The sequence below is a fragment of the Ursus maritimus genome, unplaced genomic scaffold, assembly GCF_017311325.1.
Source record: "Ursus maritimus isolate PB19 unplaced genomic scaffold, ASM1731132v1 scaffold_24, whole genome shotgun sequence".
NCBI lineage: Eukaryota > Metazoa > Chordata > Mammalia > Carnivora > Ursidae > Ursus > Ursus maritimus.
Genome location: NW_024424897.1, coordinates 38922816 through 38946219, shown reverse-complemented (window position 1 = coordinate 38946219; position 23404 = coordinate 38922816). Strand labels below are relative to the sequence as shown.

General features: G+C 41.5%; 1 protein-coding gene across 1 annotated transcript in view; it reads right to left on the bottom strand.

Moving 5' to 3' along the window:
- Window positions 1-23404, bottom strand: part of MYO1D (myosin ID) — a 247767-nt gene that overhangs the window by 72797 nt on the left and 151566 nt on the right. The window contains exon 21 of the mRNA XM_040639835.1: window positions 14864-15018. Coding sequence (XP_040495769.1) covers window positions 14864-15018 — 155 coding nt within the window. The remainder of the gene's footprint in view (window positions 1-14863; window positions 15019-23404) is intronic.

The window sequence follows — 23404 nt, the reverse complement described above, 5'->3', positions numbered from 1 at the left end:
GTATGTCAAAATGTCTACTTTCTCAAGGGTGCAAGACAAGAACACGGCGGAGCTGGCGAGCTTGCTACTCTGCCCTATTTGCTGTTTAGTTTCCAAGTCCTAGGACCGACGGCAAGTTTTTAAAGCTCTATATTGAAAGGAGCCTGGGCTCTCTGGCCCTCTTACTCTTCTGTCCAGGATGGACACAACACAGGGCAGCCCGTTTAGGAACCTGCACGAGCCACCTGCCAAGGCCCTGTTAGGTCACTGTGAAGCTCTACCTCTAATCTTGTATAGAATAAAGGTGAAGAAGTTTTCTAAACAGTACAACACTCTACAGAAAATTCTGCAATACATATCAAAGACACCTCACACCCTGCTCAGGATATCAAAACACTCAAACCAGACTAAGTATGATGGTCATCCACGTGCCTAAGAAACGTGCTTCTGTGGGTTAATATCCATATTTTCTCAATCAGATGAACATCAGCTTTGGTTTATTATTGCCACTCTTTTGAAAAGAGTAAGTGAGGGGAGCCTGGCTGGCTCAGTTGGAAGAGCACGCAACTCTTGATCTTGGCGTCATGAGTTCGAGCCCCATGTTGGGTTTAGAGACTACTTAAATAAATAAACATTTGGAAAAAAATTTATTAAGAAGAGTAAGTGATTCAGAGTAGAGAGAATGTGTGATATCTAACAATTAATTAAGACTTGTCAGGTGCTCGGATGTTTATTTTATACCTTTCATTTTGCCAAAGGTATACTTTCAGGCTTGAGTTCTGCTCTTCTGAATAGATGGCTACCATTTAACTAACAACAATGCCAAGTTTACTTACCAAGGATTCACAGTCTAGTCACAAAATAGTGAATAATATGATTGAGCTTTCACTTGGGAGAGTGGAAAACAGAGCCTAAATACGAATCCAGCAGATGGAACTTCTAACATTCAGAAACAAGTTTCAGAGAGAGCCCCGGGGTAGCTGCTAGACGGCTTGGGTTTATAAAACAGAAGAAATGGCTGGCAGAAACCGTACATAAGAAGGTAACAGAACATGGCTTTGAAATCTTGTATACATGAAATAAGTTCCTTGGTAAAAACACTTGCCTTTGTGAGTGGTCCTAAGTTCTTTTTTCAACCATATGAGAGGTCCAATAAACTGCCACCAAATGACAGGGGGCAGTGAGTCTCAAGGGCACTGGAATCCCTACGTGCATGAGGTTTAAGAACTCTACCCCGGTCTTCTCAGGACCGCCAGCTACTTCCCAATCATAGGATCACTGCTTTGACAGCTGGTCGAATAACCGCCCCCAGGACCTTGCTGACCTGGGAATCAGGATGAGCTGGCTGAGTCTGGGACACATCTCTTACAACTGGCTTTTCAGGTTCTCACCTACACAACAGGTGACCGGAGCTGGTCTTATTAAACTTGTACAGTATAAACAAGAGTAAACTTTTGAGTTTAAAATCACAGAATTTAGCATCAAAAGAGAAGCTAATGTTTTAAAGATCAGACTAAACTTTCATATAATCTTTCTTTCAATTTTTTTTTTTTTTAACAATTTGGCTTTTGCCACCAACACTTTAAGAAAAGCCGTCATGTCAAATGGACTTTTCTGGGGGCTGAATCCCCTTGACCATGGTGTCGTCTTCTGTCCAAGAGAGGCCTCCGCCCAAGCGTCCTTCTATCTTTCTGACCTTCTGTCCATGAGATCCAGGAATCTCCTTGGCCTCCAGCCTGACCCCTGTTCTCACTCTGTATGTTCTCCTTGGTGACTTCCGTTGGCTTTGGCATCAGTTCAAACTCATTAAACTGCCTTCAATCCTTGACAATCTGGTCATTCCCACCTCCCTTTCCGGTAGTTTTTCTTGCCACACCACTCCACCTAGCCTCTCCCGCGCTGCACTGGACTCCTGCTCACTGTTCTCAGACAGGGCCCGGGTATTTTCAAATATTTCCTTCATGGCTTTGTTCCTGCTTTTTTCTGCCCCCAGTACACTGCCCCTCTCACCTGCGCATCCCTCCCTAGGCCCCAGATCCCAGTCCCACGCTTATTAACAGAGGTATTCCGGTACCACTGACACACAATACACTCCGCATATTTGAAGTATGTAATCTGACAAGTTGTGAGGTGTGGATGTACCTGTGAAAGCATCACCGCACGCAACACACCCATCACCTCCCGGAGTTTCCTGGTGCTGCTTTGCGAGCCTGTCTCCCGGCTCCTCCCCACTCACTCTCCCTTCTCAGAGGACCACTAATCTGCTTCCTGTTACTATAGATTACTTTGTATCTCCTAGAGTTTTATATAAATGAAATCATACGGTATGTACCCTTTCCGGGCGGGCCTCTTTTATCAAGCAATCATTTTGCAAGGAATTTTGAAGTGCACCCATGGCGTAGTGTGTGTACCTGCTGAGTAAGAGTCCACGGTCTGGGCAGACTGCAGTTTGCTTCTCCATTTCACCTGTTAACAGACCTTTGGATTGTTCCCGGTGTTTGGCTGTTACAAATAAAGCTGCTCTGAGGATCTTTGTATAAGTCTGTATGTGGCTCTTTGCTTTCATTTCCTTTGGTTAAATACTTAGCAGCGGCAGGACTGAAATAGATGGCAGGTATGTGTTTAACTTTTAAAAACACTGCCAAACTGTTTTCCAAAATGATACTGTAAAAGTGATGATACAAATTATTCAATTAATACATTTACCCCAAATGGACAATACAGTTATCCAAAAATTATCCAATAGAACTGAATCCTATTCAGGAAGAAGAAAGCATTCAGTCTTTCATTATTAAATACGATATTAGCTTGAGATTTTTCATAGATGCCCTTTATCAGATTAAGGAAGTTACTTCTATTGTCAGTCTGCTGGGAGTTTTATCAGAAATGGACGCTGAATTTTGTCAAATGCCTTTTCTGCATCTATTGAAATGTCATGGTTTTCCCTTTTAGTTTATTAAATGGTGAATTACATATATTGATTTTTGAATGTTAAATCATCCTCGGATGAATCTCACTTGGTCATATGTATTATTCAGTTTTTATATTGTTGAATCTGATTTTTCTTTCTATATACTGCTAGAGTGGAGACACTAAATTTTGCTTAGATTTTTCCCCACATCTCCATTCCCAATGAGTATTGCTGTAGTTGTGTCTTTTCTTTTGATATTTTTGTCCGCTTTTGGTATCAGGGTAAGGCTGGCCTCATGTGATGAGTTGGGAAGGATCTCTTTCTCAATTTTCTGGAAGAATTTGTATAGAACTTGCATTATTTCTGCCTTAAGAGTACAAAATTCACTGGTGAAGCTGTCTAAACTTGGGAGTTTTCTTTGTGGGAAAGTTTTAACTGCTAATTCAATTTCTTGAATAGACACAGAACTATTCTGGTTATTTATTTCTTCTTGTGTGACCTTCGGTCGTCTGTGCCTTTTAGGGAATTTGTCCATTTCATCTAAGCTAGCAGACTTATGGGCATAAAATATTAATAAAGATATTTCCTGGTTATCTTTTTAATAGCCACAGAATCTGCATGCATGTCTCATCCTGACATTGGTGATGTGTGTCTTCTGTTTTTCCTCATCATCTGATTGGATGCTTATCAATTTTATTCTGGTCTCATTGATAGTTGCTTTCATTTTTCTATTTCATTGATTTCAGCTCTGATCTTTATTATTTTCTTTCTTCTGTTTCCTTTGGTCTAATTTGCTGTTATTTTTCCAGTTACTTGAAATGGAAGCTGAGGTTACTGATCTGAGACCTTTCTTCTTTTCTATTCTAGGTAGTTAGTGCTATAAATTTCCACCTAAGTATGCTTTTAGCAGCATGACACAAATTTTGATACGTTGTATTTTCATCTTAATGCAGTTCAAAATACTTTCTATCCTTCCTTTTAATTACCTCTTTGACCCACGGGTTACTTTGAAGTGTGTTATTTAGCTTCCAATTATTTAGGGATTTATCAGAGATCATTTTGTTATTATTTCATGATGGCAGGGATCTCATATCCGTTATATTAATTGCGACTTGTGTCTGGCCCAGACATATAGTCTATCTTGGCAAATGCGTACTCGAAAAGAATGTGGATTCTGATGTTGTTAGGATCTATAAATGTTAATTAGGTCAGTTCGGTTGATAGTGTTGTTCAGGTTTTCTATATGCTTACTTATTTTCTGTTGATTTGTTCTATCACTTGTTGAGAGAGGGGTATTGAACTTGCCAATGATAACTGTGGATTTGTCCATTTTCCCTTGCAGTTCTATCAGTTTTTTGCTTCCTATATTTCCAAACTCTCTTATTAGGGGCGTAAACACTTAGGTTTGTTATATTCTCTTCATGAATTGACCCATATTACTTTGTTACTGCTATTCTAAAAACAGATAATTATCTTTTAAAAAGAATGAAATAACAAGGAAAGAATCTTACATATTTACTCATGTAGCTCTTATTTCTAAGGCTCTTTATTCATTTGTGGAGATCTATATTCTCATGTAGTATATTTTTAATCTGTCTAAAGGATTTCCTTTAACATTTCTTGTACTGTGAGTCTACTGGTAAAGAATTGTTTCAGTTTCTGGGTCTCTGAAAAGTCTTGAATTCTTCATTTTATCTTTTATTTTTTTTAGAGAGAGAGTGAGAGAGAGTGTGTGGGGGGGGGAGGGGCAGAGGGACAGGAAGAGGGAGAATCTTAAGGAGGCTCCATCCCCAGTGCGGAGCCCAATGTGGGGCTTGATCCCACAACCTTGAGATCATGACCTGAGCAGAGATCAAGAGTCAGACGTTTAACCGACTGAGCCACCCAGGCACCCCTCATCTTCATTTCTGAAAGCTATTATTGCTTGGTATAGAATGGTAAGTTGACAGTTTTTTCCTTAAGTACTTCAAAGATGTTGTTCCGGGGCACCTGGCTGGCTCGGTCAGAGGAACATGCAACTGTTGATCTCGAGGTTGTGGGTTCAAGCGCCGTGTTGGGTGTAGAGATTACTAAAAAAATAAATAAATAAACTTAAAAAATGTTGTTCCATGGTTTTCTTGCTTTCATTGTTATTGATGAGAAATCTGTGACACCTTATCTTTATTCCTTTGTACATAATTTGTCTTTTTCCTCTAGCTGCTTTTAAGGTTTAATTTTTTTTTATAATTTTATTTTATTTTTATTTTTTTAAAAGATTTTATTTATTTATTTGACAGAGATAGAGACAGCTAGCAAGAGAGGGAACACAAGCAGGGGGAGTGGGAGAGGAAGAAGCAGGCTCCCAGAGGAGGAGCCTGACATGGGGCTCGATCCCAGAACGCCGGGATCACGCCCTGAGCCGAAGGCAGACGCTTAACCGCTGTGCCACCTAGGTGCCCCTAAAGTTTAATTTTTTTTTTTTAAAGATTTTATTTATTTATTTGACAGAGATAGAGACAGCCAGCGAGAGAGGGAACACAAGCAGGGAGAGTGGGAGAGGAAGAAGCAGGCTCATAGCAGAGGAGCCTGATGTGGGGCTCGATCCCATAACGCCGGGATCATGTCCTGAGCCGAAGGCAGACGCCCAACCGCTGTGCCACCCAGGCGCCCCTAAGGTTTAATTTTTATCACTGATTTTGAGCAATCTGTGATATGCCTTGCTGTAGTTTCTTCATGATTTTTTGCATGTAACTTCTAGGATCTGTGGGTTTATAAAGTTTTTATCAAATTTGGAAAAATTTCAGCCATTATTTCTTCAAATATTTTTTCTGTATTCCCCCTTTGGTTGGGCAGTTCATTTACACATATATTAGACCAATTGAAGTTGTCCCACAATTCACTGATGATCAGTTCCTTTTTCCAAAAATTTCTATCTGTGCTTCATTCTGGATGGTTTCTATTGCTTTGTCTTCAAGTTCACTAATCTTTATTTCTGCAGTGTCTAATATGCTGTTAATTCCATCCAGCGCATTTTCATGTCCAACACTGTAGTTTTCACTTCCAGAAGTTTGATTTGGGTCTTTATGGATACCGTCTGTGTCTTCAATTGTTATAATGCAGTGATAGTAACTATTTTAATAGCCTTGTTGGCTATTTCTAACATCTGTGGCAATTCTGGGTTGGTTTAGACTAATTTTTCTTCTCATAATGAATTGTAGTTTTCTGCTTTCCTGAAGGCCTGTTAGTTTCTGACTGAGTGCAAGACACTGTAAACTTTACCTACTTAAATGCTGGATAATTTTGTATTTCTTTAAATACTCTTGAGCTTTTTCTGGGTTGCAGTTATTTGGAAATAATTTGATCTTTTTTTTTTTTTTAAGATTTATTTATTTATTTGAGAGAGCAAAAGTGCATGCGCATGGGGCGCCTGGGTGGCTCAGTCGTTGGGCGTCTGCCTTCGGCTCAGGGCGTGATCCTGGAGTTCTGGGATCGAGCCCCACATCAGGCTCCTCCACTGGGAGCCTGCTTCTTCCTCTCCCACTCCCCCTGCCTGTGTTCCCTCTCTCACTGGCTGCCTCTCTCTCTAATAAATAAATACAATCTTAAAAAAAAAAAAGAGTGCATGCTCACGAGCAGGGATGGGGGGAGAGGCAGAGGGAGAGGGAGAAGCAAATTCCCCACTGAGCAGGGAGCTCCCCATGTGGGGCCTGGTCCCAGGACCCTGAGATCTTGACCTGAGCCAAAGGCAGATGCTTAACTGACTGAGCCACCCATGTGTCCCTTGATCTTTTTTTTTTTAAGTTTTCATTTATTTATTTTTAATAATCTCTACACACAACGTGGGGCTCGAACTCACCACCCCGAGATCGATCAAGAGTTGCAAGCTCTACTGACTGAGCCAGCCAGGTGCCCCAGTTTGATCTTTTTGTGTCTTGCTTTTAAGATTTATCAGAGGAAACCAGAGCAGTGCTAAGTCTAGGGCCAATTATCCCCCCTTGTGTGTACTACACTCAATGCCCTATTAATGATGGGGTGTCCCAGTCTGGCTACTGGGAATAGGCACTACTCTTCACTCTCTGTGATGCCAGGCATTGTTCCTGCTAACCTTTTTGCATTGTTCTTTTGTTCTCAGGTACTGTTCTAATGCACATGCACTGATCAGTACTCAGACGAATATGTAACAGAGATCCCTGCAGGTCTCCAGTCCTCTGTGTGGCTCTCTCCTCTGTTACCCTGTCCTGCAAACTTCAGTGGCCTTGGTCTCCCAACCCCCATGTACCACAATTGTTCTCCCTCCTTGCGCCATGGCCTGCATATTCCCTCAAGGCAGTAAGCTGGGGCAACTGTAAGGCCCATCTCATTTGCTTGTTGTCTCTCATAAATCATCATCCTTTATTGTCTGATATCCAGTGTCTTGGAAACTACTGTTTCATGTATTTTGACTGTTATCAGAAAGGAGAGTAAATCTCATCCTTGTTACTCCATCTTGACTAGAAGTGGAAGTCGGCCACTTTTAACTTGGAGATCTCCTTGTGAGCCTAGTACAAATGCCACTTCTCTTTGATGAAGCTTCCCCAGAACACTTTCCCCATCTCTTACTCCCATTGAAAGATCTACTCTGACTTCTTTAAAGCACTTTTTCTATACTTTTACAAACTTATTATGGGTCATACACTGGTCTCCCTCGATAGGCCACCAAGTTCATGTGGGCAGGAGGTTGGTCTCTGTATTCCCACGCCATAAGATGATGTCTGATGTGTGACTGAACCTCAAGAAATATTCTTTTCCCCTTGTTTCTATGGTGCTGGCTAACCAACCCTGACTTTCATTTCATTTTTACCATCTTACTCATTTGTAAGTGCACAATTCAGTAGTGTGAAGTTTATTTACAGTGTTGGGAAACACTGCCAGGACTTTTTCATCATTACGCAAACAGAAATATATATATTTTTTTAACTGAATGAACAAATTTGGTGCAGACCTTTAATCTTACACATAAACCGTAGAATAAAAAAGGTTGATCAGCTCAAGACCTTACGGCTAGCTGGTGGCAGAGTTAGGCCAGAAGCCACACTGTCTGTTTCCTGTCAAATACTCATTTTTACTAGGTCTGTTAATTTAATGCATATGCTAAACAGAGAAGACCAAGAACTGCTTTGCATCAAAGAAGGCTCAGATGTGGAAAGCCAGAAGTTACTAATGCTGAATGGCATAATTTAGCTAGGCTGGGCTTGTTTTTTCTTTCTTTCTTTTTTTTTTCCTTCATTTCTTTTGGTCAGTGAGCAATATAATATCCTTTAACAAATTGTTCCCTGATTTTTTTTTCTGACAAGTTCTTCTCTGAGTCATCTAGTAATATAAGCTGCTTTTCTTTTCCATTTTGTACCACAATTTATTTTCTCTTTATAGCCTCAGTCGCATTCTTTTCCTTTTCTATGATATCTCTGGGCCTGATATCTTTCCTCCTAAGATCGTGATGTAACGCCTTGGTTCATTTGGTAATGATTCTATCTTACCGAAGCTGGTGCATGGATCCAGATGATTCTTTTCCACTATGAACATTTTATGGGAGTCTACACATTCCTAGTTGCTTTGTTTCTGGAAGAAGAGATATTCTAACATAGTCTCATAACTTTAAAATATAATATTTTTTCGGTTTTCACATTTAAAATGACAGTTACAGAAAATGTGCCATTCCATAATTTTTGAGACAAGTTGAAAAGAAGTCTGAGTCTTTCTGACGGCTGTTGTGCTTCTTTCCAGGCCTCCTAACTAAGGAGACCTCTATTCAGTCCGGAAGCTCTTGCACAAAAAGTGCATGTAGATTCTTCTGGATTCCTTTTCCCACTCTCCCTGCTCGCAGTGAGAATCCATTTCTCAGCCTTTCAGCTGGGGAGCCGGCTGATGCACACAGCCTCTAGCTGTGGTTCTGAAGTCTCTTACTTACTCTGCAGCTGCCGATCTGAGCAGGAAACCCTACATCTCGTGTCCCTGTCAGCTTACTGACAAGGAGAGGCTGAAACTACTCCCAGTTCTTTAGCTGTTAAAAATAAGAAAAGGAAAAGCTGCAACCCCTTGCATAGAGCGCGCACCCACGGCTCCTTGGTAGCTCTCTTAGTTGCTGATTTAATATCCTGAAATAGCTATTCACTTCTGTCCCCAGCTGTCTTACATCGCACAGAGCTGTAATCTTGTAACCAGTACAGGAAAGAGGTATTCCTAAAGGGCAGGAAATTGTAACAGGGTTCTTCCTTTCTTTCCTACACAAGGAGGCCTATTTTACCGTCTTCTGGTTGGCAGCAACACATGATCAGGGGAAGGGCCGGAAGTATCCTTCAGCCGGTGGGCCCCGGCAGCCAGCCTTGGCATTCTACTGTTACCTCCTGGGAGTCCTCTGAGTGCCCGGCACTGTTCTGAACACCAGGACAACTGCAGCCAACTATGGAAGTCCCCTGCTGACGTGGGGCTTGTATTTTAGTTGGAATACATGTGATAAAGAGCTAAGTAAAGATACAGTGTCAGATGGAGATGAGAGCTGTGGGGAAAAGTTAAGCAGGGTAGGGGGCAGGGAGCACTGGGCCAAGGGGCGAACTGTTGTTCTCTACCAAGATGGTCAGGGAAGGCCCGATGAGGTGACGTGTGAGCAGATGTGAAGGACGCCCCTCTCAGTGGGCCTGGGGTTGGGTAACATTTCCAGTTTCTAGTACTATGGGAGGTTGGCATCTCTTTCTGTGCTTTCGTGCATATCTATACTGGGAGGCAGAGGATGATAAGTTGTGGTCACTCACTCTTCTCTCACCATCAATGAGATGCCTTCAGTCGTTAAAATTTTAAATGACCCAAAGACTCCATTAAGGAGATGGACTATAATTTAATTAATGAAGCCTCTATAGTGGGATATCTACATTATTTTCACCTATCTTTATTTTGTCTTTATTTAATATTTTAAGTTGTCGTATACACTACTACGATTAGCAACCAGGCATTCAAGGAAAGCAGTCTGGGAATACAGATCAAGGGAATACATGAAAATGCGTGTTTGGGGTCAGGGGTCAGGGACAGAGGAGCAGGAGACACACATGGGAGCCGTGGGGAGGCGGGGTGCAGCGGCTGTTGGACAGTGGCTGTTGGTCAGGAGGCCACATTTCCCCGGCCCCACGCCTGTACTCCCCGGGCCGAACCCGCGGCCTGCTTGTTGGTGTGAGTCCGCCCCTGAGTTAAAAGGACAGAAGCAACAGTGCTCTTTTAATTAAGCAGATATTAAAGATACTGCTTGCGAAAAACAAGAAGCAGATGGCACTGACTTCTGGCTTTCCTCCACAGAAAGAGAACAGGAAAAAGAAGAAGTTTCTATGCCTGGGACTGGCGTGACGCTGAGGTTTCCAGCAACCAGACAGGCAAATGCCTGGGCAGCTGCTTAGGGCAGATGGGTCCTCTGACAGCTTAATATCGCAGTTTCTGGTGACTCTCTAGTCCGGGCAGCCAACGTGAGACCATCTGCTCGCTAGTGGGCAGGAAAGCTCCCTACCAGCAGGCTGCCGCTGCTGAGGAGGACACACGGACCAAACACCAAGTCAGCCATTTTCAGAACCTCTGTGAGCAGACAGGCCTGGCAAACCGCTGGCCCGGCCGCCCCGAGGAGGCCTCGCCCCGGGCCCACGTGCCCTCTACGACAGGGCCACGCGGAACAGGGATATCCCCAGAGGCTTTTTGGTTGGGTGGTGGTGAATTTTTATCTTTTTTTTTACTTAAAAAAATTTTGTTCTAAAATGTGAGTATAGTTGACACACAATGTTACATCTAGTTTCAGGTGTGTCCAAGAGGTTGTATTTGGGTTTATTTCAAAGTATCCAGATGCTGAGAGATAGATCATTCACTCAGAAAGCCCTTTTGTTCTTGTCTACTTTCCTGAAGAGGAAAAGAAAATAACCATGAATTCAGAGCCACCTATAACAGGCCTCAAAACCAGCTGCCACTAGTGTATTATTAAAATGAAAAGGGGCGCCTGGGTAGCGCAGTCGTTAAGCGTCTGCCTTCGGCTCAGGGCGTGATCCCGGCGTTCCGGAATCGAGCCCCACATCAGGCTCCTCCGCTGGGAGCCTGCTTCTTCCTCTCCCACTCCCCCTGCTTGTGTTCCCTCTCTCGCTAGCTGTCTCTCTGTCACATAAATAAATAAAAAAATCTTAAAAAAAAATAAATAAAATGAAAAAAATTTTTAGAGAAGTAACATACATTTATTGCAAAAGGTTTAGAGTGGAAAATAAATAAATCTCTCTCCTACCTCTTTCTCCCAGTACCCTATCTCCTCTTTCCCCTCCAGAGAAAAACAGTGTTACCCATTTCCTACAATCAGAAATTCTCTAGAATACATACTCCTATATGAATGTATGTATGCATACCTATATACACACACACATATAATATACATACATGTCCTTACAACTTTCTTATTGGCCGTATTTAAAATGAACAAAGGTATTAAAAAAATTTTTTTTAAATATAAATTTTTTTCCAAGATTTTATTTATTTGTCAGAGAGAGAGAGAGAACACGCACACATAAGCAGGGGGAGCGGTACCAGAGGGAGAAGCAGACTCCCCGCTGAGCAAGGAGCCCAATGCAGGACTTGATCCCAGGACCCCAGGATCATGACCTGAGCTGAAGGCAGACACTTAATCGACTGAGCCACCCAGGCGTCCCCAAAGGCTTTTTTTTTTTTTTTTAAAGACTGTTTTTAAGTAGGTTTCATGCCTGACTTAGGGCTTGAACTCACAACTCCAAGATCAAGAGTCACATGCTTTACCCACTGAGCCAGCCTGGTGCCCCTAAAATGAACAATGGCATATTAAAGCCTCTGAGAAGAACCACAGTAAAGAAGCCTGTTTAACTTCGTTAGCATGCTATCTACTTGCTTGTGACTTGGGGTCCCCCCCCCCACTCTGGTGTAATTTCTGATCTGCGGAGTAGAGCCAGGACTCGCTGCTCAGGCTGTACCAGCTGTTTCTGGATGGCGTCTGTTCTGACTGGTCTGTGCTTGAGCTGTCTTTTTTTTTTTTTTTTTTAACGTAAAGAAAATTCCCTTATTTTTCTTTTTTCTTCATTTGCCTTTCCTTAGTTTGCTTCTTCTTTTCATATTGCCTATGCATGATTCTCTTGCTCTTTTCTTTTCTTTTTTTTAAAAGATTTTATTTATTTATTTATTTATTTATTTGACAGAGATAGAGACAGCCAGTGAGGAGGGAACACAAGCAGGGGGAGTGGGAGAGGAAGAAGCAGGCTCATAGCAGAGGAGCCTGATGTGGGGCTCGATCCCACAACTCCGGGATCACGCCCTGAGCCGAAGGCAGACGCTTAACCGCTGTGCCACCCAGGCGCCCCTCTCTTGCTCTTTTCTTTCTTGTTTATTATTTGCTTTGAGGGGGGCAGCTACTTGCCGAAGTGCAGTTCTTGAAGAGGTGAGGGTACCAGGTGGGTGGTCCTATAAGCTTCAGTTCAGGCTGTGACCTCACATCACATCATCCTCTCTCCACACTGCAGTACCCTCTGTGTGAGGCCGCTTCTTCCCTCAGCTGGGTGCGTCCTTTCTCTTTACCCTCCTTCATACATGGGGGTCAGCATGACTTAGAAGTTTCTTTAGGCCCCGGGCACTCCTGGACCAATTTGGGGGTATTTTATTTGGGATTAAAAAGAATCTCCACATGAAAGTGGGATTGGATTATAATTTTCTTTTCTTGTGCTATCCTTATTTGTTTTGGGTATAGTGTGCTGGCCCGCTAACAAAATAGGATGCCCTTTTTTTTTCAAAAAATTTTTACTTGTTCCTCTTGTCTCTGAAACTTGGTTGGAATATTGCTCATAGATTTTTAAGTCCTAAATCCTCTCTTCATAAATTTTTAAAGACACCCCAGATCTAGACTATCAATGGTATATTTTGTTATTTTGAGCCCTTTCCTTCCGACTTCTAACCAGAGAACGTCTCAGAATGTTCTTCAGGGAAATTATCCGGGAGATAAAATATTGGTCTGAACTTAAATTCCTCTCACCTTTGGATTTCCACAATTAACCCAGGTACCAATAAGATCATGTGCCCCATCACTGTACTTGTAAAACACAATATAATTTTCAAAGTCACACCAATGATATGATACTTGACAATAAAGGAAAACAGCTAGAACAGAAATCAAATTAACCTTTCCTCAAGAAGTCAACAAGTTGATGACTAACACTAAGTCAAAATTCCAAGCCTGAATTTTCTGGGGGCTGGGCGGAAGGGTTTTCTCTCTTATCTATACTTGACCTTTTGTTCACACAATAGGAACATCAAGAATAAATTATAAAAAATCTAGCATTTTGACAGCCTTCATCTCTTCCTTCCATTTATAATTTTTAAAGACATTTAAAATTCTTCCATATATTAAAGATAGGAGGGACTGCAACTAGAAATGTTATCTCAGAATGCGTATGTGAGGGAGAGAAAGCAACTGATAGTTCTAGAACAAGGTTCACATTTTCTACCACTTACAGAAGCATTTTAACAGGAGCCGGAATTTGCTACACAAGGACCCAGACTGAGACACATACTTTAATTTCCCAGGCGGAAACTATTCATTAGTACAGGCACCCAAATTAAAATCCCTTGAATTGTACTTACTTTGCGAGAACTAAATATTGGGAGGAAAATAAGCCTGCTAATTCGAGTGGCAGACATCACTGGAGAGACGCCTTTGCCAGGTCTTTCCCTTCCATTCTAAATGCCTCAGTATTTCTCTTCCCTCTTTTTGGCAGATGGAAGGGAATTTTTCAAAGGTCTATCTGTTTACCATTATTCTGGGGTAATTCCTTAGATTCTTTTTTTTTTTTTCCCTGTCAGATGACCATTACACATTTTTTAAATTTTACGCCACTGAAAAGCATTTAACTACGTAGGTACAGATCTACTTTGATCTGGAATACAAGGTTTAATAACGTAAAATAAATGGTCTGTGCACTGTACTTCTAAAGTTATACCGAACACGCTGATCAGCAAAAATGAACACAGTTGAATTAGACAGGGGGACATCTGATTCTAAATATGTCTTTGCTCAGAAAAAGAAGAACTTTATGTCTAAACTAAAGAAAAAAAAAACCCAATACTAATAAAGAAGACTCGATTACTTCTGGCAACTCAGGACTGGCGATTGAGCTCATTTCTTAGTCACTGAATTTTGAGAAGTGGTCTTTCCCTGGCATCAGGGTGACGGGGAGGCAGAGACAGTCTGCCACAATGGGAAGACCATCTGACTCTGGAGTCAGAAACACCCTACCCCAAATACTCCATGATGTCCTACAGGAAGGAAAACCCCGTCTCTAAAACAATTCCAATAAGCCACCAGACAAAATCACTCCCCTGCTGAAAACGATCACTCACTGGTCCACATTGCCCTCAGGATCCATGCTGTGTATATTTCTCACATCACTGTTCACAACAGGCCCCCCACCCGCCCCCGACATCATCTAGGTTTGCTGTGAATATGCCATGTGCCACCCAAACTCCATGTTTTTGTACAGGCTGTTGCCTCGCTCAGAAATTCCTTCAGTTTTCATGGACCAATACGTCATCTTAAACCTGTCTTCTAATTTATATTCACTTTAGACACACTCACTGATTATATTTGGAATAAACGAGAAGCTGTGACAATAAGAATATAAAGTAATTTTTCTGTCTTTTCGATTTAACTACATTTGGATTGGCAATGAAGAAATCACCAGTGGGGAAATCTCTCATTGGTTGTCATTGTTGGTTCAGCTGGAGGCTGGAAAAGTAGAGGAACAGTCCTAATCTTGAAAGTAAGCCTGGATGCTAATTTTGCCTTCTGTGAAACAGATGATTTAAGTTGTTCTTATAAAGGAAAATAACTCAATACACTGAAATTGGCACAAAACAAGTTCAGTTAGAGTTGTGATGAAGGATTTCATATGTTCAAAACTTGCCTCAGTTACAAAAACCAAGCTTTACCTCTTGAAATGATTCACCAGGACACCAACCAGTTCTCCAATTCGACTCTCATGGGTTGGCTGCTTGCTGAAGAGGCAGACAATGAGGTCTTTGTTGTCTTTTGTATGGAACACTACGAGTTGGTCCTTTCCATTGGAGACACTCAGACCAGTCAACTGCAAAGGGACAAAGCATGGAAAACTATTAGGATGGTTCTCAAAAGAATAAATTTAAAAACACATTTCATAATTTAATAATTATTTTTGATCAGTGGCCCTGATGACTTCAGTTTTTACTAAGTCTTATGGAACAAGCAAGATGGAAGGAAATAATAAAGACTAAAAACCAGTGAAATTGAAAAGAGAAAAATAATAGAGAAAAATCAATGAAAAAACAAGCTGGTTCTTTCAAAGGACCAATAAAATTGCTTAAGCCTCTAGTCTGAGAATAAAAGTGAGACGACCTAATTATCAATATGGAATGAAGGAGGGGATAGCACTACAGACCACACAGACATTAAAAGGATAACAAGGAAATATTTTCAACAACTCTATGTACATAAATTCAAGAACCTGAACGAAACCAAATTAATTCCTTGGAAGTCACAAACTACCAAAACTCAGCCAAGAAGAAATAGATAACCTGAGAGCTGCTTTATCTACTAAAGAAATTAAATTTTGGTACAAAACCTTTTGAAAAAGAGGCGCCTGGTGGCTCAGTCATTTAAGCATCTGACTTCGGCGCAGGTCATGATCTTGGGGTCCTGGGATTGAGCCCCGTGGTGGACTCTGCGCTCAGTGGGGAGTCTGCTTCTCCCTCCCCTCCCCGCCCCCCCCGGTTCATGCCCTCTCTCCCTCAAACAAATAAATAAAATCTAAAAAAAAAAAACTTTCGAAAAAGAAAACTCCAGGTTCAGACGATTTCACTGGTGAATTCTAACAAACGTTTAAGGAGATAATAACACCAATTTTCCGTATCTCTTCTTAAGGGGAAGGGAACACTTTGTAACTCATCTTATGAGGCCAGCATTATCCTAATATCAAAAAAAAGATAAAGGCAGTACAAGAAAACTGTACATCAATATGTAATAACCTTCATCAACACAGACATAAGAATGGCCAACAAAATATCAACAAATCGAATCCAACAATATAAAGAACAATAATGTACCATGAACAGATGGAGTTTATCTAAGAAATGCAAAGTTAGTTCAATATTCAGTAATTAATCAATGTAATCCATTGTTGCAACAGAATAAATAAGCCACATGATCATATCACTTGATATGGAAAAAGTGATGAGGGATAGAAGCAGAAAAACATTCACCGTTAGCCCAGAAGGCTGACCTATAGCCTGCATAGTTTCGATAAGGATCAAGTACGTGCTGGTTGTTACATTCTTAAAGGGTCTCGTGACTCCCTATACATCTCACCGATAGTTATTATCAAACTGAATGATAAGTACCAGAGAAATCTTGCAAAAGTAGTTTCACAAGTAGAAATTTAAAAAAACATTTATTTTTATTTTTTATTTTTTTGAAGATTTTATTTTCAAGTAATCTCTACACCTAACGTGGGGCTCGAACTCATAATCCCGAGAACAAGAGCTGCATGCTCTACTGACTGAGCCAGCCAGGCACCCCTTGAAGAAACATTTACGATCTAATACTCCCTGCCATGTGCCCTCCCCCTTGAGCACTAAGCATATACCCACCAGCTTCATACAGCAAAAGGGTAGCTCCTTCTGCCCATGGGTCCTGTCCCTGTGCTATTTAAATAAGCTTACTAGGGGCACATGGGTGGCTCAGTCGGTTGGGCGTCTGACTTGATTTCAGCTCAGGTCATGATCACAGGGTTGTGAGATTGAGCCCCACGTGGGGCTCTGCACTCAGTGGGGAGTCTGCTTGAGATTCTCTCTCTCCCTCGGCCCCCCACCCCACCGTGTGCTCTCACACTGTTTCTCAAGAAAATGGATAAATCTTAAAAAAGAAAAAAAAAAGAGCTTACTAAGTTGCACTGTAAAATGTCTGAAGATTTCTTTCTTGGCTGTTGCACTCCACGACCCACCAACATTTCTGGTGGTCCCGCATGGGGATTGTGGAGGAAATCTAAGAGCCTCGGTGTGATTTGCTAAGTCCCTTTTATTCCCCCAGCCTCTACTTCTTACTTGTTCCTTTTCTAGTGATGTCCTGAATAGTACAGCCCTTCTGAACATTATTTTGTCCTAGTGCTCAGGAGAAAACCTCTTGCCTGTGGCTACACTTTGGGGAAGACGAACTCCTGCTGCCTGGCTGGACACCAGTATCCTGGCCATAATGGCACTGGCCTCAGGTATCAGGCTCTCCCTGTTTTACCTGTTCTTTTAATACCTGTATTCTTCTCAGGCACAGGATGGCCATACATGTCATTAGGATGGCCGCCCATCTCAAGACTCCCGTGTAAGGTTTCCTCTTAAATAACTTGGTGTGATCCCTCAATGAGCATAAAATCTAAGCTACATCTGACCACATGCTTCCCAATAAGGACCAGCGGGAGCTATTAGCTGGTTGAGGCACCCACCCAAAGGGGACACCGCTCCCTTGGGGCTGGATCATGGATAATGCTCTTGAAAAAGTTGCTCAGATTAGAGAGGAGCGCCATTCTTTTGTTTTTTCGTGTCTTTCATTTGTCCTTCCCCATGGGCTGTTTGGCACTCTCCATCCTGCTCTCAGATTGCAAGTACTTCTGGCTGAGATATATGATGCTTAGTATGATATAAAATAGCTGCCCCTTCTTAACAAAGGCCATGGCCTCTACCCCATCCATTAATACTAGATCTAGGGGCTTACCAAGGGTAGTATTATTGGTTGCCAAATATATCAACTCCCCCCAAATGGAAAGAGGCAGCCACAACCTCTGTGGCGATTCAGTCCATTCACCAGCACCTACTGTAGCCTAGGATGCTCTAGGGAAGTGAAGAGAGGTCAATATCCCTTTTCAGGTAGTACAAAGGTGTCAGAGTGGTCCAGACCAGGGATGCCTCCTGCCACTCTGAGCCCCAGTAACCTTCAGCCATATTTCTGATGGGAGGTAACTTGGAAGCTGAGAAGGATTTTGGTAATGGACTTCTAGTTAGTTAATGTACTCTCTTCGTTTTGTAGGAATTAATTAGGGATCGGCTTCCTCAATCCCAACCAATTCTCCTTTGGGCTGTCTCCTAACACACTGGGGTCAATTTGGAAAACAGGATTTAAAGAAGAAGTGCCTTCTCTTCTTCTGTAATGATGCTTGGCCTCAATATTCTCTGAAGGATGATTTTTAAAAAAAGGCCCATTAATGGGTCTTTAAGGTTCAATACTATTTATCCATTGGACCTTTTCATAGGCGGCAGGGAAAATGGACTGAAATCCCATAGGGTCAGGCCGTTATGGCCCTGTACCAAATCCCTGATCTGTCCAGACTCCTTTAGGGGCTCGAGGGGCCCCTCTCCTCACCTCTACTCCTCAATCCAGCATCAGCTAACTGTCTCAGGTCCTTCTGTTAATTCACCACCTTCCCTGTGTTCTATGATGTTCTTTGTGTGCTCCCCTCCCTTGTCTCTCTTGTAAACAGGTTGTTGCCAACATCCTGTATATGTCTCCCTCTTTTTCCTGAGTTACTGGTCTTCTCTTTGTTTGCTGCTTCTTTTGTGTGTCAGATCTGGAACATATCTTGAGAGGACTGGATGAATGCTGCCTGACTCTTGTTGTATGAGGGGGGGTGGTTCTCCCTCATTCATTTCTGGGGTTAATGGCTACGATAATTGGAGCCAATTGTCTGGTAAGTCTACTTTGGGACGGGGACCTTAAGGAACATTCCCAAGCAACTGACGAAACTCTTTTGGCTTCAGGGTGGTCCCGTCTTCTCTGGTCCCTTCTTCTCTCCCCCTTCTCTGGGACTGCCTGCCTATTTTTACTCTCTGTTAGTCGAAAGAATATGTGTGTCTCATCGTCTGTCCAAGATGACAACCTTTAGGACCAGGAATCCTTTTTCACTGTCATCTGGGCTTTTATCCTCTCCCAGCCTTGCTGGTGCCACCTCACCTCTTCTGCCTCTACCTCCCCCTCCTCCCGTCTCTGTACTACCCTGGGTACGGATTGCATAACCAGCCCCTGCACCATCCTCCATGCTTCTGGAGCCACTGGCTCCTGCTCCTCCCCTCCTCGCTATCAAGGAGTGAAGAGCATCCTTTCCTGGACTTAAACTACCTACTTCAGATTTCCCACCAGGGCCCCAGATAAAAATTGACAGTTGGGAACAAACTGATTGACTTTTAGTGGACCCAGGAGTAACATGTTTAGTATTTAAGCTAATTTAAATTTGTTAGTTTAATTAAGGTAGAGTTATCAGCATTAAATATAAAACTTTTATTCTACCAGGGTTTACTAAAGGTCGAATAAGCTCTTGTTATCTCTGTTGCAATTTGTCAGCAAAAAGGTGACTAAAATGATGGTTAATTTTGTTTCAAAGTTTTCATGGGTAATTGTTAAGAATAAGTAGGGTGAAGAAGTGAAAGACTTATACGTAAAACTTTTAAATAGCTCTCAAAATTTTTGGTAACCTGAAACTTTGAAGTCTTGCTGAGTTAAATGATGAACTGGATTGAATTTATTGGATATCTAAGTCTTTCCCAAATAAATGCAAGCACTGTTTACTAAACGTAGGTTTGTGCTTTTAGCTTCTTACCATGGAGAAACGGAGAATAATATTTGGGTCTACTGGTAAACGTGTTTTCAGAAATTATGAAATGTGTTCATAGATCTCAGATCTAAAGAATTCTGGTGCAAGAGACTGTTCACAATTGGTTACCACTTAATTTTCTCTGGAGATTAAGGTTTCTAAGAGTTAAAATTCTGCTAAATGTAATTAAGACTGATGGAAATAAGGAAAGCAATTCTATCTGCAGGGAAGAAGGGAACATAGGAGAAAGATAAAGGAATGGGAATACCTTTTGTTGAGGGAAAAAGAAATTCTGTCCTAAAATGAGACTGGTTGTTTGGAGAGAAAAGGCTTAGGACAAAATCTGAATGAAAAAGAAAATTGTAAAAGGTTTGTGAAGGGAAATCACTGGAAAATAATTTTATGTATGGTTAGGACTAAGGTTCAAATGAATGGATTTTAAAAGTATACCAGTATAGGGGGCACCGGGGTGGCTCAGTGGGTTGAGCATCCAACTCTTGATTTCAGCTCAGCTCATGATCTCAGGGTTGTGGGGCTGAGCCCCGCAGAGGGCTCTGCGCTCAGCGGGGAGTCTGCAAGATTCTCTCCCCGTCTTCCTTTGTCCCTTCCCTGTCTCACCTGCCTGCACGCGCGCTCTCTCACTCTCTCAAATAAATCTTTAAGAAAAAAAGAAATTCTGCTTTTTCTCCTTGTTAAAAAGACAAAGTTTTCTTGGACTGCTGGTCTGCTCTTCAGAAGAAAATGTAAACAAAGTTTTTTACCTTTTCTTTATCTGCCCAGAAAACCAAAGCTTCTATGTTTTGTCTTTAACAGGTCTTTGATTACTTAAGAAGGTTAAAACTTCTCAATGTTAAAGGAGCTAAGTTTTGCTAACAACTATATAGCTTCATGTAGAATCTCTTCCTGCCAGGGTGGTTAAATGTAAATATTAAATTTATAATGATCTGTAATCCTATTTAGCCGTGTGCTTAAAACTTTGGGGGTTTTAACCAACTTCCTAGAGATTTGAATTATAAATGAAGTCTTTTTTGACGAATCAGACTTGTTTATTTGGTATGTTAAGTTACATGGGAAGCATTTCAAACAAATGATGATAAATCTTCTTAGTTACGTTGTATGGGTAAATGCTTAACTATTCTAGAAAATATATGAAATTCCTAAAGTTTTAATATGTTCTGGTATAAGGTCATCACTTGAAATTTTAATTATTAAAACACTATGCGTCACAGGAATAACTACATTTCCTTGTCAGCCACATCACAATGAACTCTCATATCAGATCTTTAACCATGTCTGTTTTTGAGTCTTTTGTCATTTATAGTTATTGTTCTGATGCTCTTGTAGAATGAGTTTTGTCTTTTTTTTTTTAAAGATTTTATTTATTTAGTTGACAGAGATAGAGACAGCCAGCGAGAGAGGGAACACAAGCAGGGGGAGTGGGAGAGGAAGAAGCAGGCTCATAGTGGAAGAGCCTGATGTGGGGCTCGATCCAGAATGCTGGGATCACGCGCTGAGCCGAAGGCAGACGCTTAATGACTGAGCCACCCAGGCGCCCCAAGAATGAGTTTTGTCTTGAAGGAGATTCAGAAAATGGACTTTCGACAAATAGAGGTTTTTGATATCTTTAAAATCTGAAAACTAAAATGGGTCAGAATATCCAAAACTACCATAAAAAGCCGCATTTAAATAACCAGAATTAGTAATATGGAGCTAAATAAATTGGGGAAGATGATTGTAGTTTTTGTGACCTGAAACACTGGTTCTCTAATGTTTGTTCTTCTACATTTAAGGGAACTTTGTCTTAAGATATCTATGACTTACAGAAATGTGATAAAGTATTCCTTTGTGAACAAATTGAAATATTTCACTCTTCCTTTTCCTGGAACGCTCCAGAATTTGAACTCTGAGTATTCTTTCTTTCATGGCAATTACAGTTATCTGCATGAGTTCAATAAAAATCTGTTCTATTGTTTCTCAGCCTTTTGCCTAAGATCAGCTGAAGAATCTGTTTTCCTTGTGGGTTCCTCAAAAAGTTAAAAATAGAACTACCCTATGGCCAGTAATCGCACTACTAGGTATTTACACAAAGAATACACAAATACTAATTCAAAGGGGTACATGCACCCTGATGCCTACATGCACCCATGATCTATGGTAGCCAAATGATGGAAACAGCACAAGTAGCCATCAATTGATGAATGGATAAAGTAGTGAATCTATACAATGGAATATTACTCAGCTATAAAGAAGAATGGAACCTTTCCATTTGCAATGACACGGATGGAGCTAGACAGTATTATGCTAAGCGAAATCAGAGAAAGACACCATTTGATTTCACTCATATGTGGAAATGAAGAACCAAAACAAATGATGGGGCACCTGGGAGGCACAGCCAGTTAAACGTCCAACTCTTGGTTTTGGTTCAGGTCATGATCTCAGGGTCATGAGATCAAGCCCTGAGTTGGGCTCTGCACTCAGCATGGAGTCTGCTGCAGTTTCTCTCTCCCTCTCCCTTTGCCCCTCCCTGTGCTCTCTTTTTCTCTCTAAAATAAATAAGTCTTTAAAAAAAGAAAAAAAAAACAAACAAATGAGCAAAGGAAAAAAAAGGGAGAGGAAAACCAAGAAACAGAACAAACTGACGGTTACCGAGGGGAGGTGGGGGGTGGGTGGGTGAATTAGATGATGGGAATTAAGGGCACTTGTGACGAGCACCAGGTGAAGTATGGAAGTGCTGAATCACTATATTGTACAACTTTCAGTTGTATGTATGTCAACTAACTGGAATTTAAATAATACTTAAAAAACAAAAACAATCTGTTCTCCTTGAAACAGGACACCATTGGAAACATTAGTTGTATTAGTCAAACAAGGCTTTGACTGGAATGTCATATGTGAGAGAGACAGCCGTAGACTCAGAAATGACCAGACAGCTTTAAGGAATTAAAATTGACTTTATGGAGCCCATAAAGCCGCTTGGAGATGTTGGCCTGATCCCTTGCTTACAGAGTTCCCAGCAGCCGTACCAGGTGAGTAAAGAATATCACTTCCTGGCAGGTGCAGGAAACCTCAGGATACTTTGGGGACCTCGGGAAGAGGAGCCCACTCAAATCTACAGGTATTGCAGGCAAATCTGAGGACAACTATTTGGCATGGTTCCGCCCTCGAACGGCTATTGAGCGTTCAGTCTAGAGATTTCTTACACAAAGTTCCAACGAAGCAGATTTTAAAGGATCTATATGATCTATCACTAATCTTGCTGAGCTTATGTAAATAATTAGGCCAAGTTTGTTAAAACTGGACCTGATTTACAAATGAATCAGTCTTGATTTGGCTATCTCTGGAAATAAGGGTGAATTTACGGAGAAAAATTATGTTCCAATAATGCATCCTTATGGATGTTAGATTCTACTTTTGTCTTGACATGGTTGTTGTTTGCCTGAGCTAGCCCACTTGAGGTCAGCTTCAGAGATACTGCCATAATAGCTCATCTATGGACAGACTTGCTTCCTGCCTGTTACCTCTGTGGGGGTAATAAAAGGGACCCCCATGGGCATATAATTATGTAAACAGCTGGTCAATGGAATGGACTCCCCAACTATTGTGTAACTCAGCTGTCACCTTGATCAATTCTATGTGGCTGTGATAACAAAAGTGCCCCTTAAAACCAGAGGGTACCGCTCTCCCTGGGGTTAACTACAGACTTACGGACTAATGGGTGGCCAAGCCCCGGGTTACCCTGGATGTGGGAAGGTGACAAGGAACTGGAGAGCGTGCCTTCACATTCCCGTAAACTGGTGCAAGATCTCAAATTCCTCTTGAAACAACGAGATAAGAACAGATGATGGTCTTTTCTCTTCTATTTATC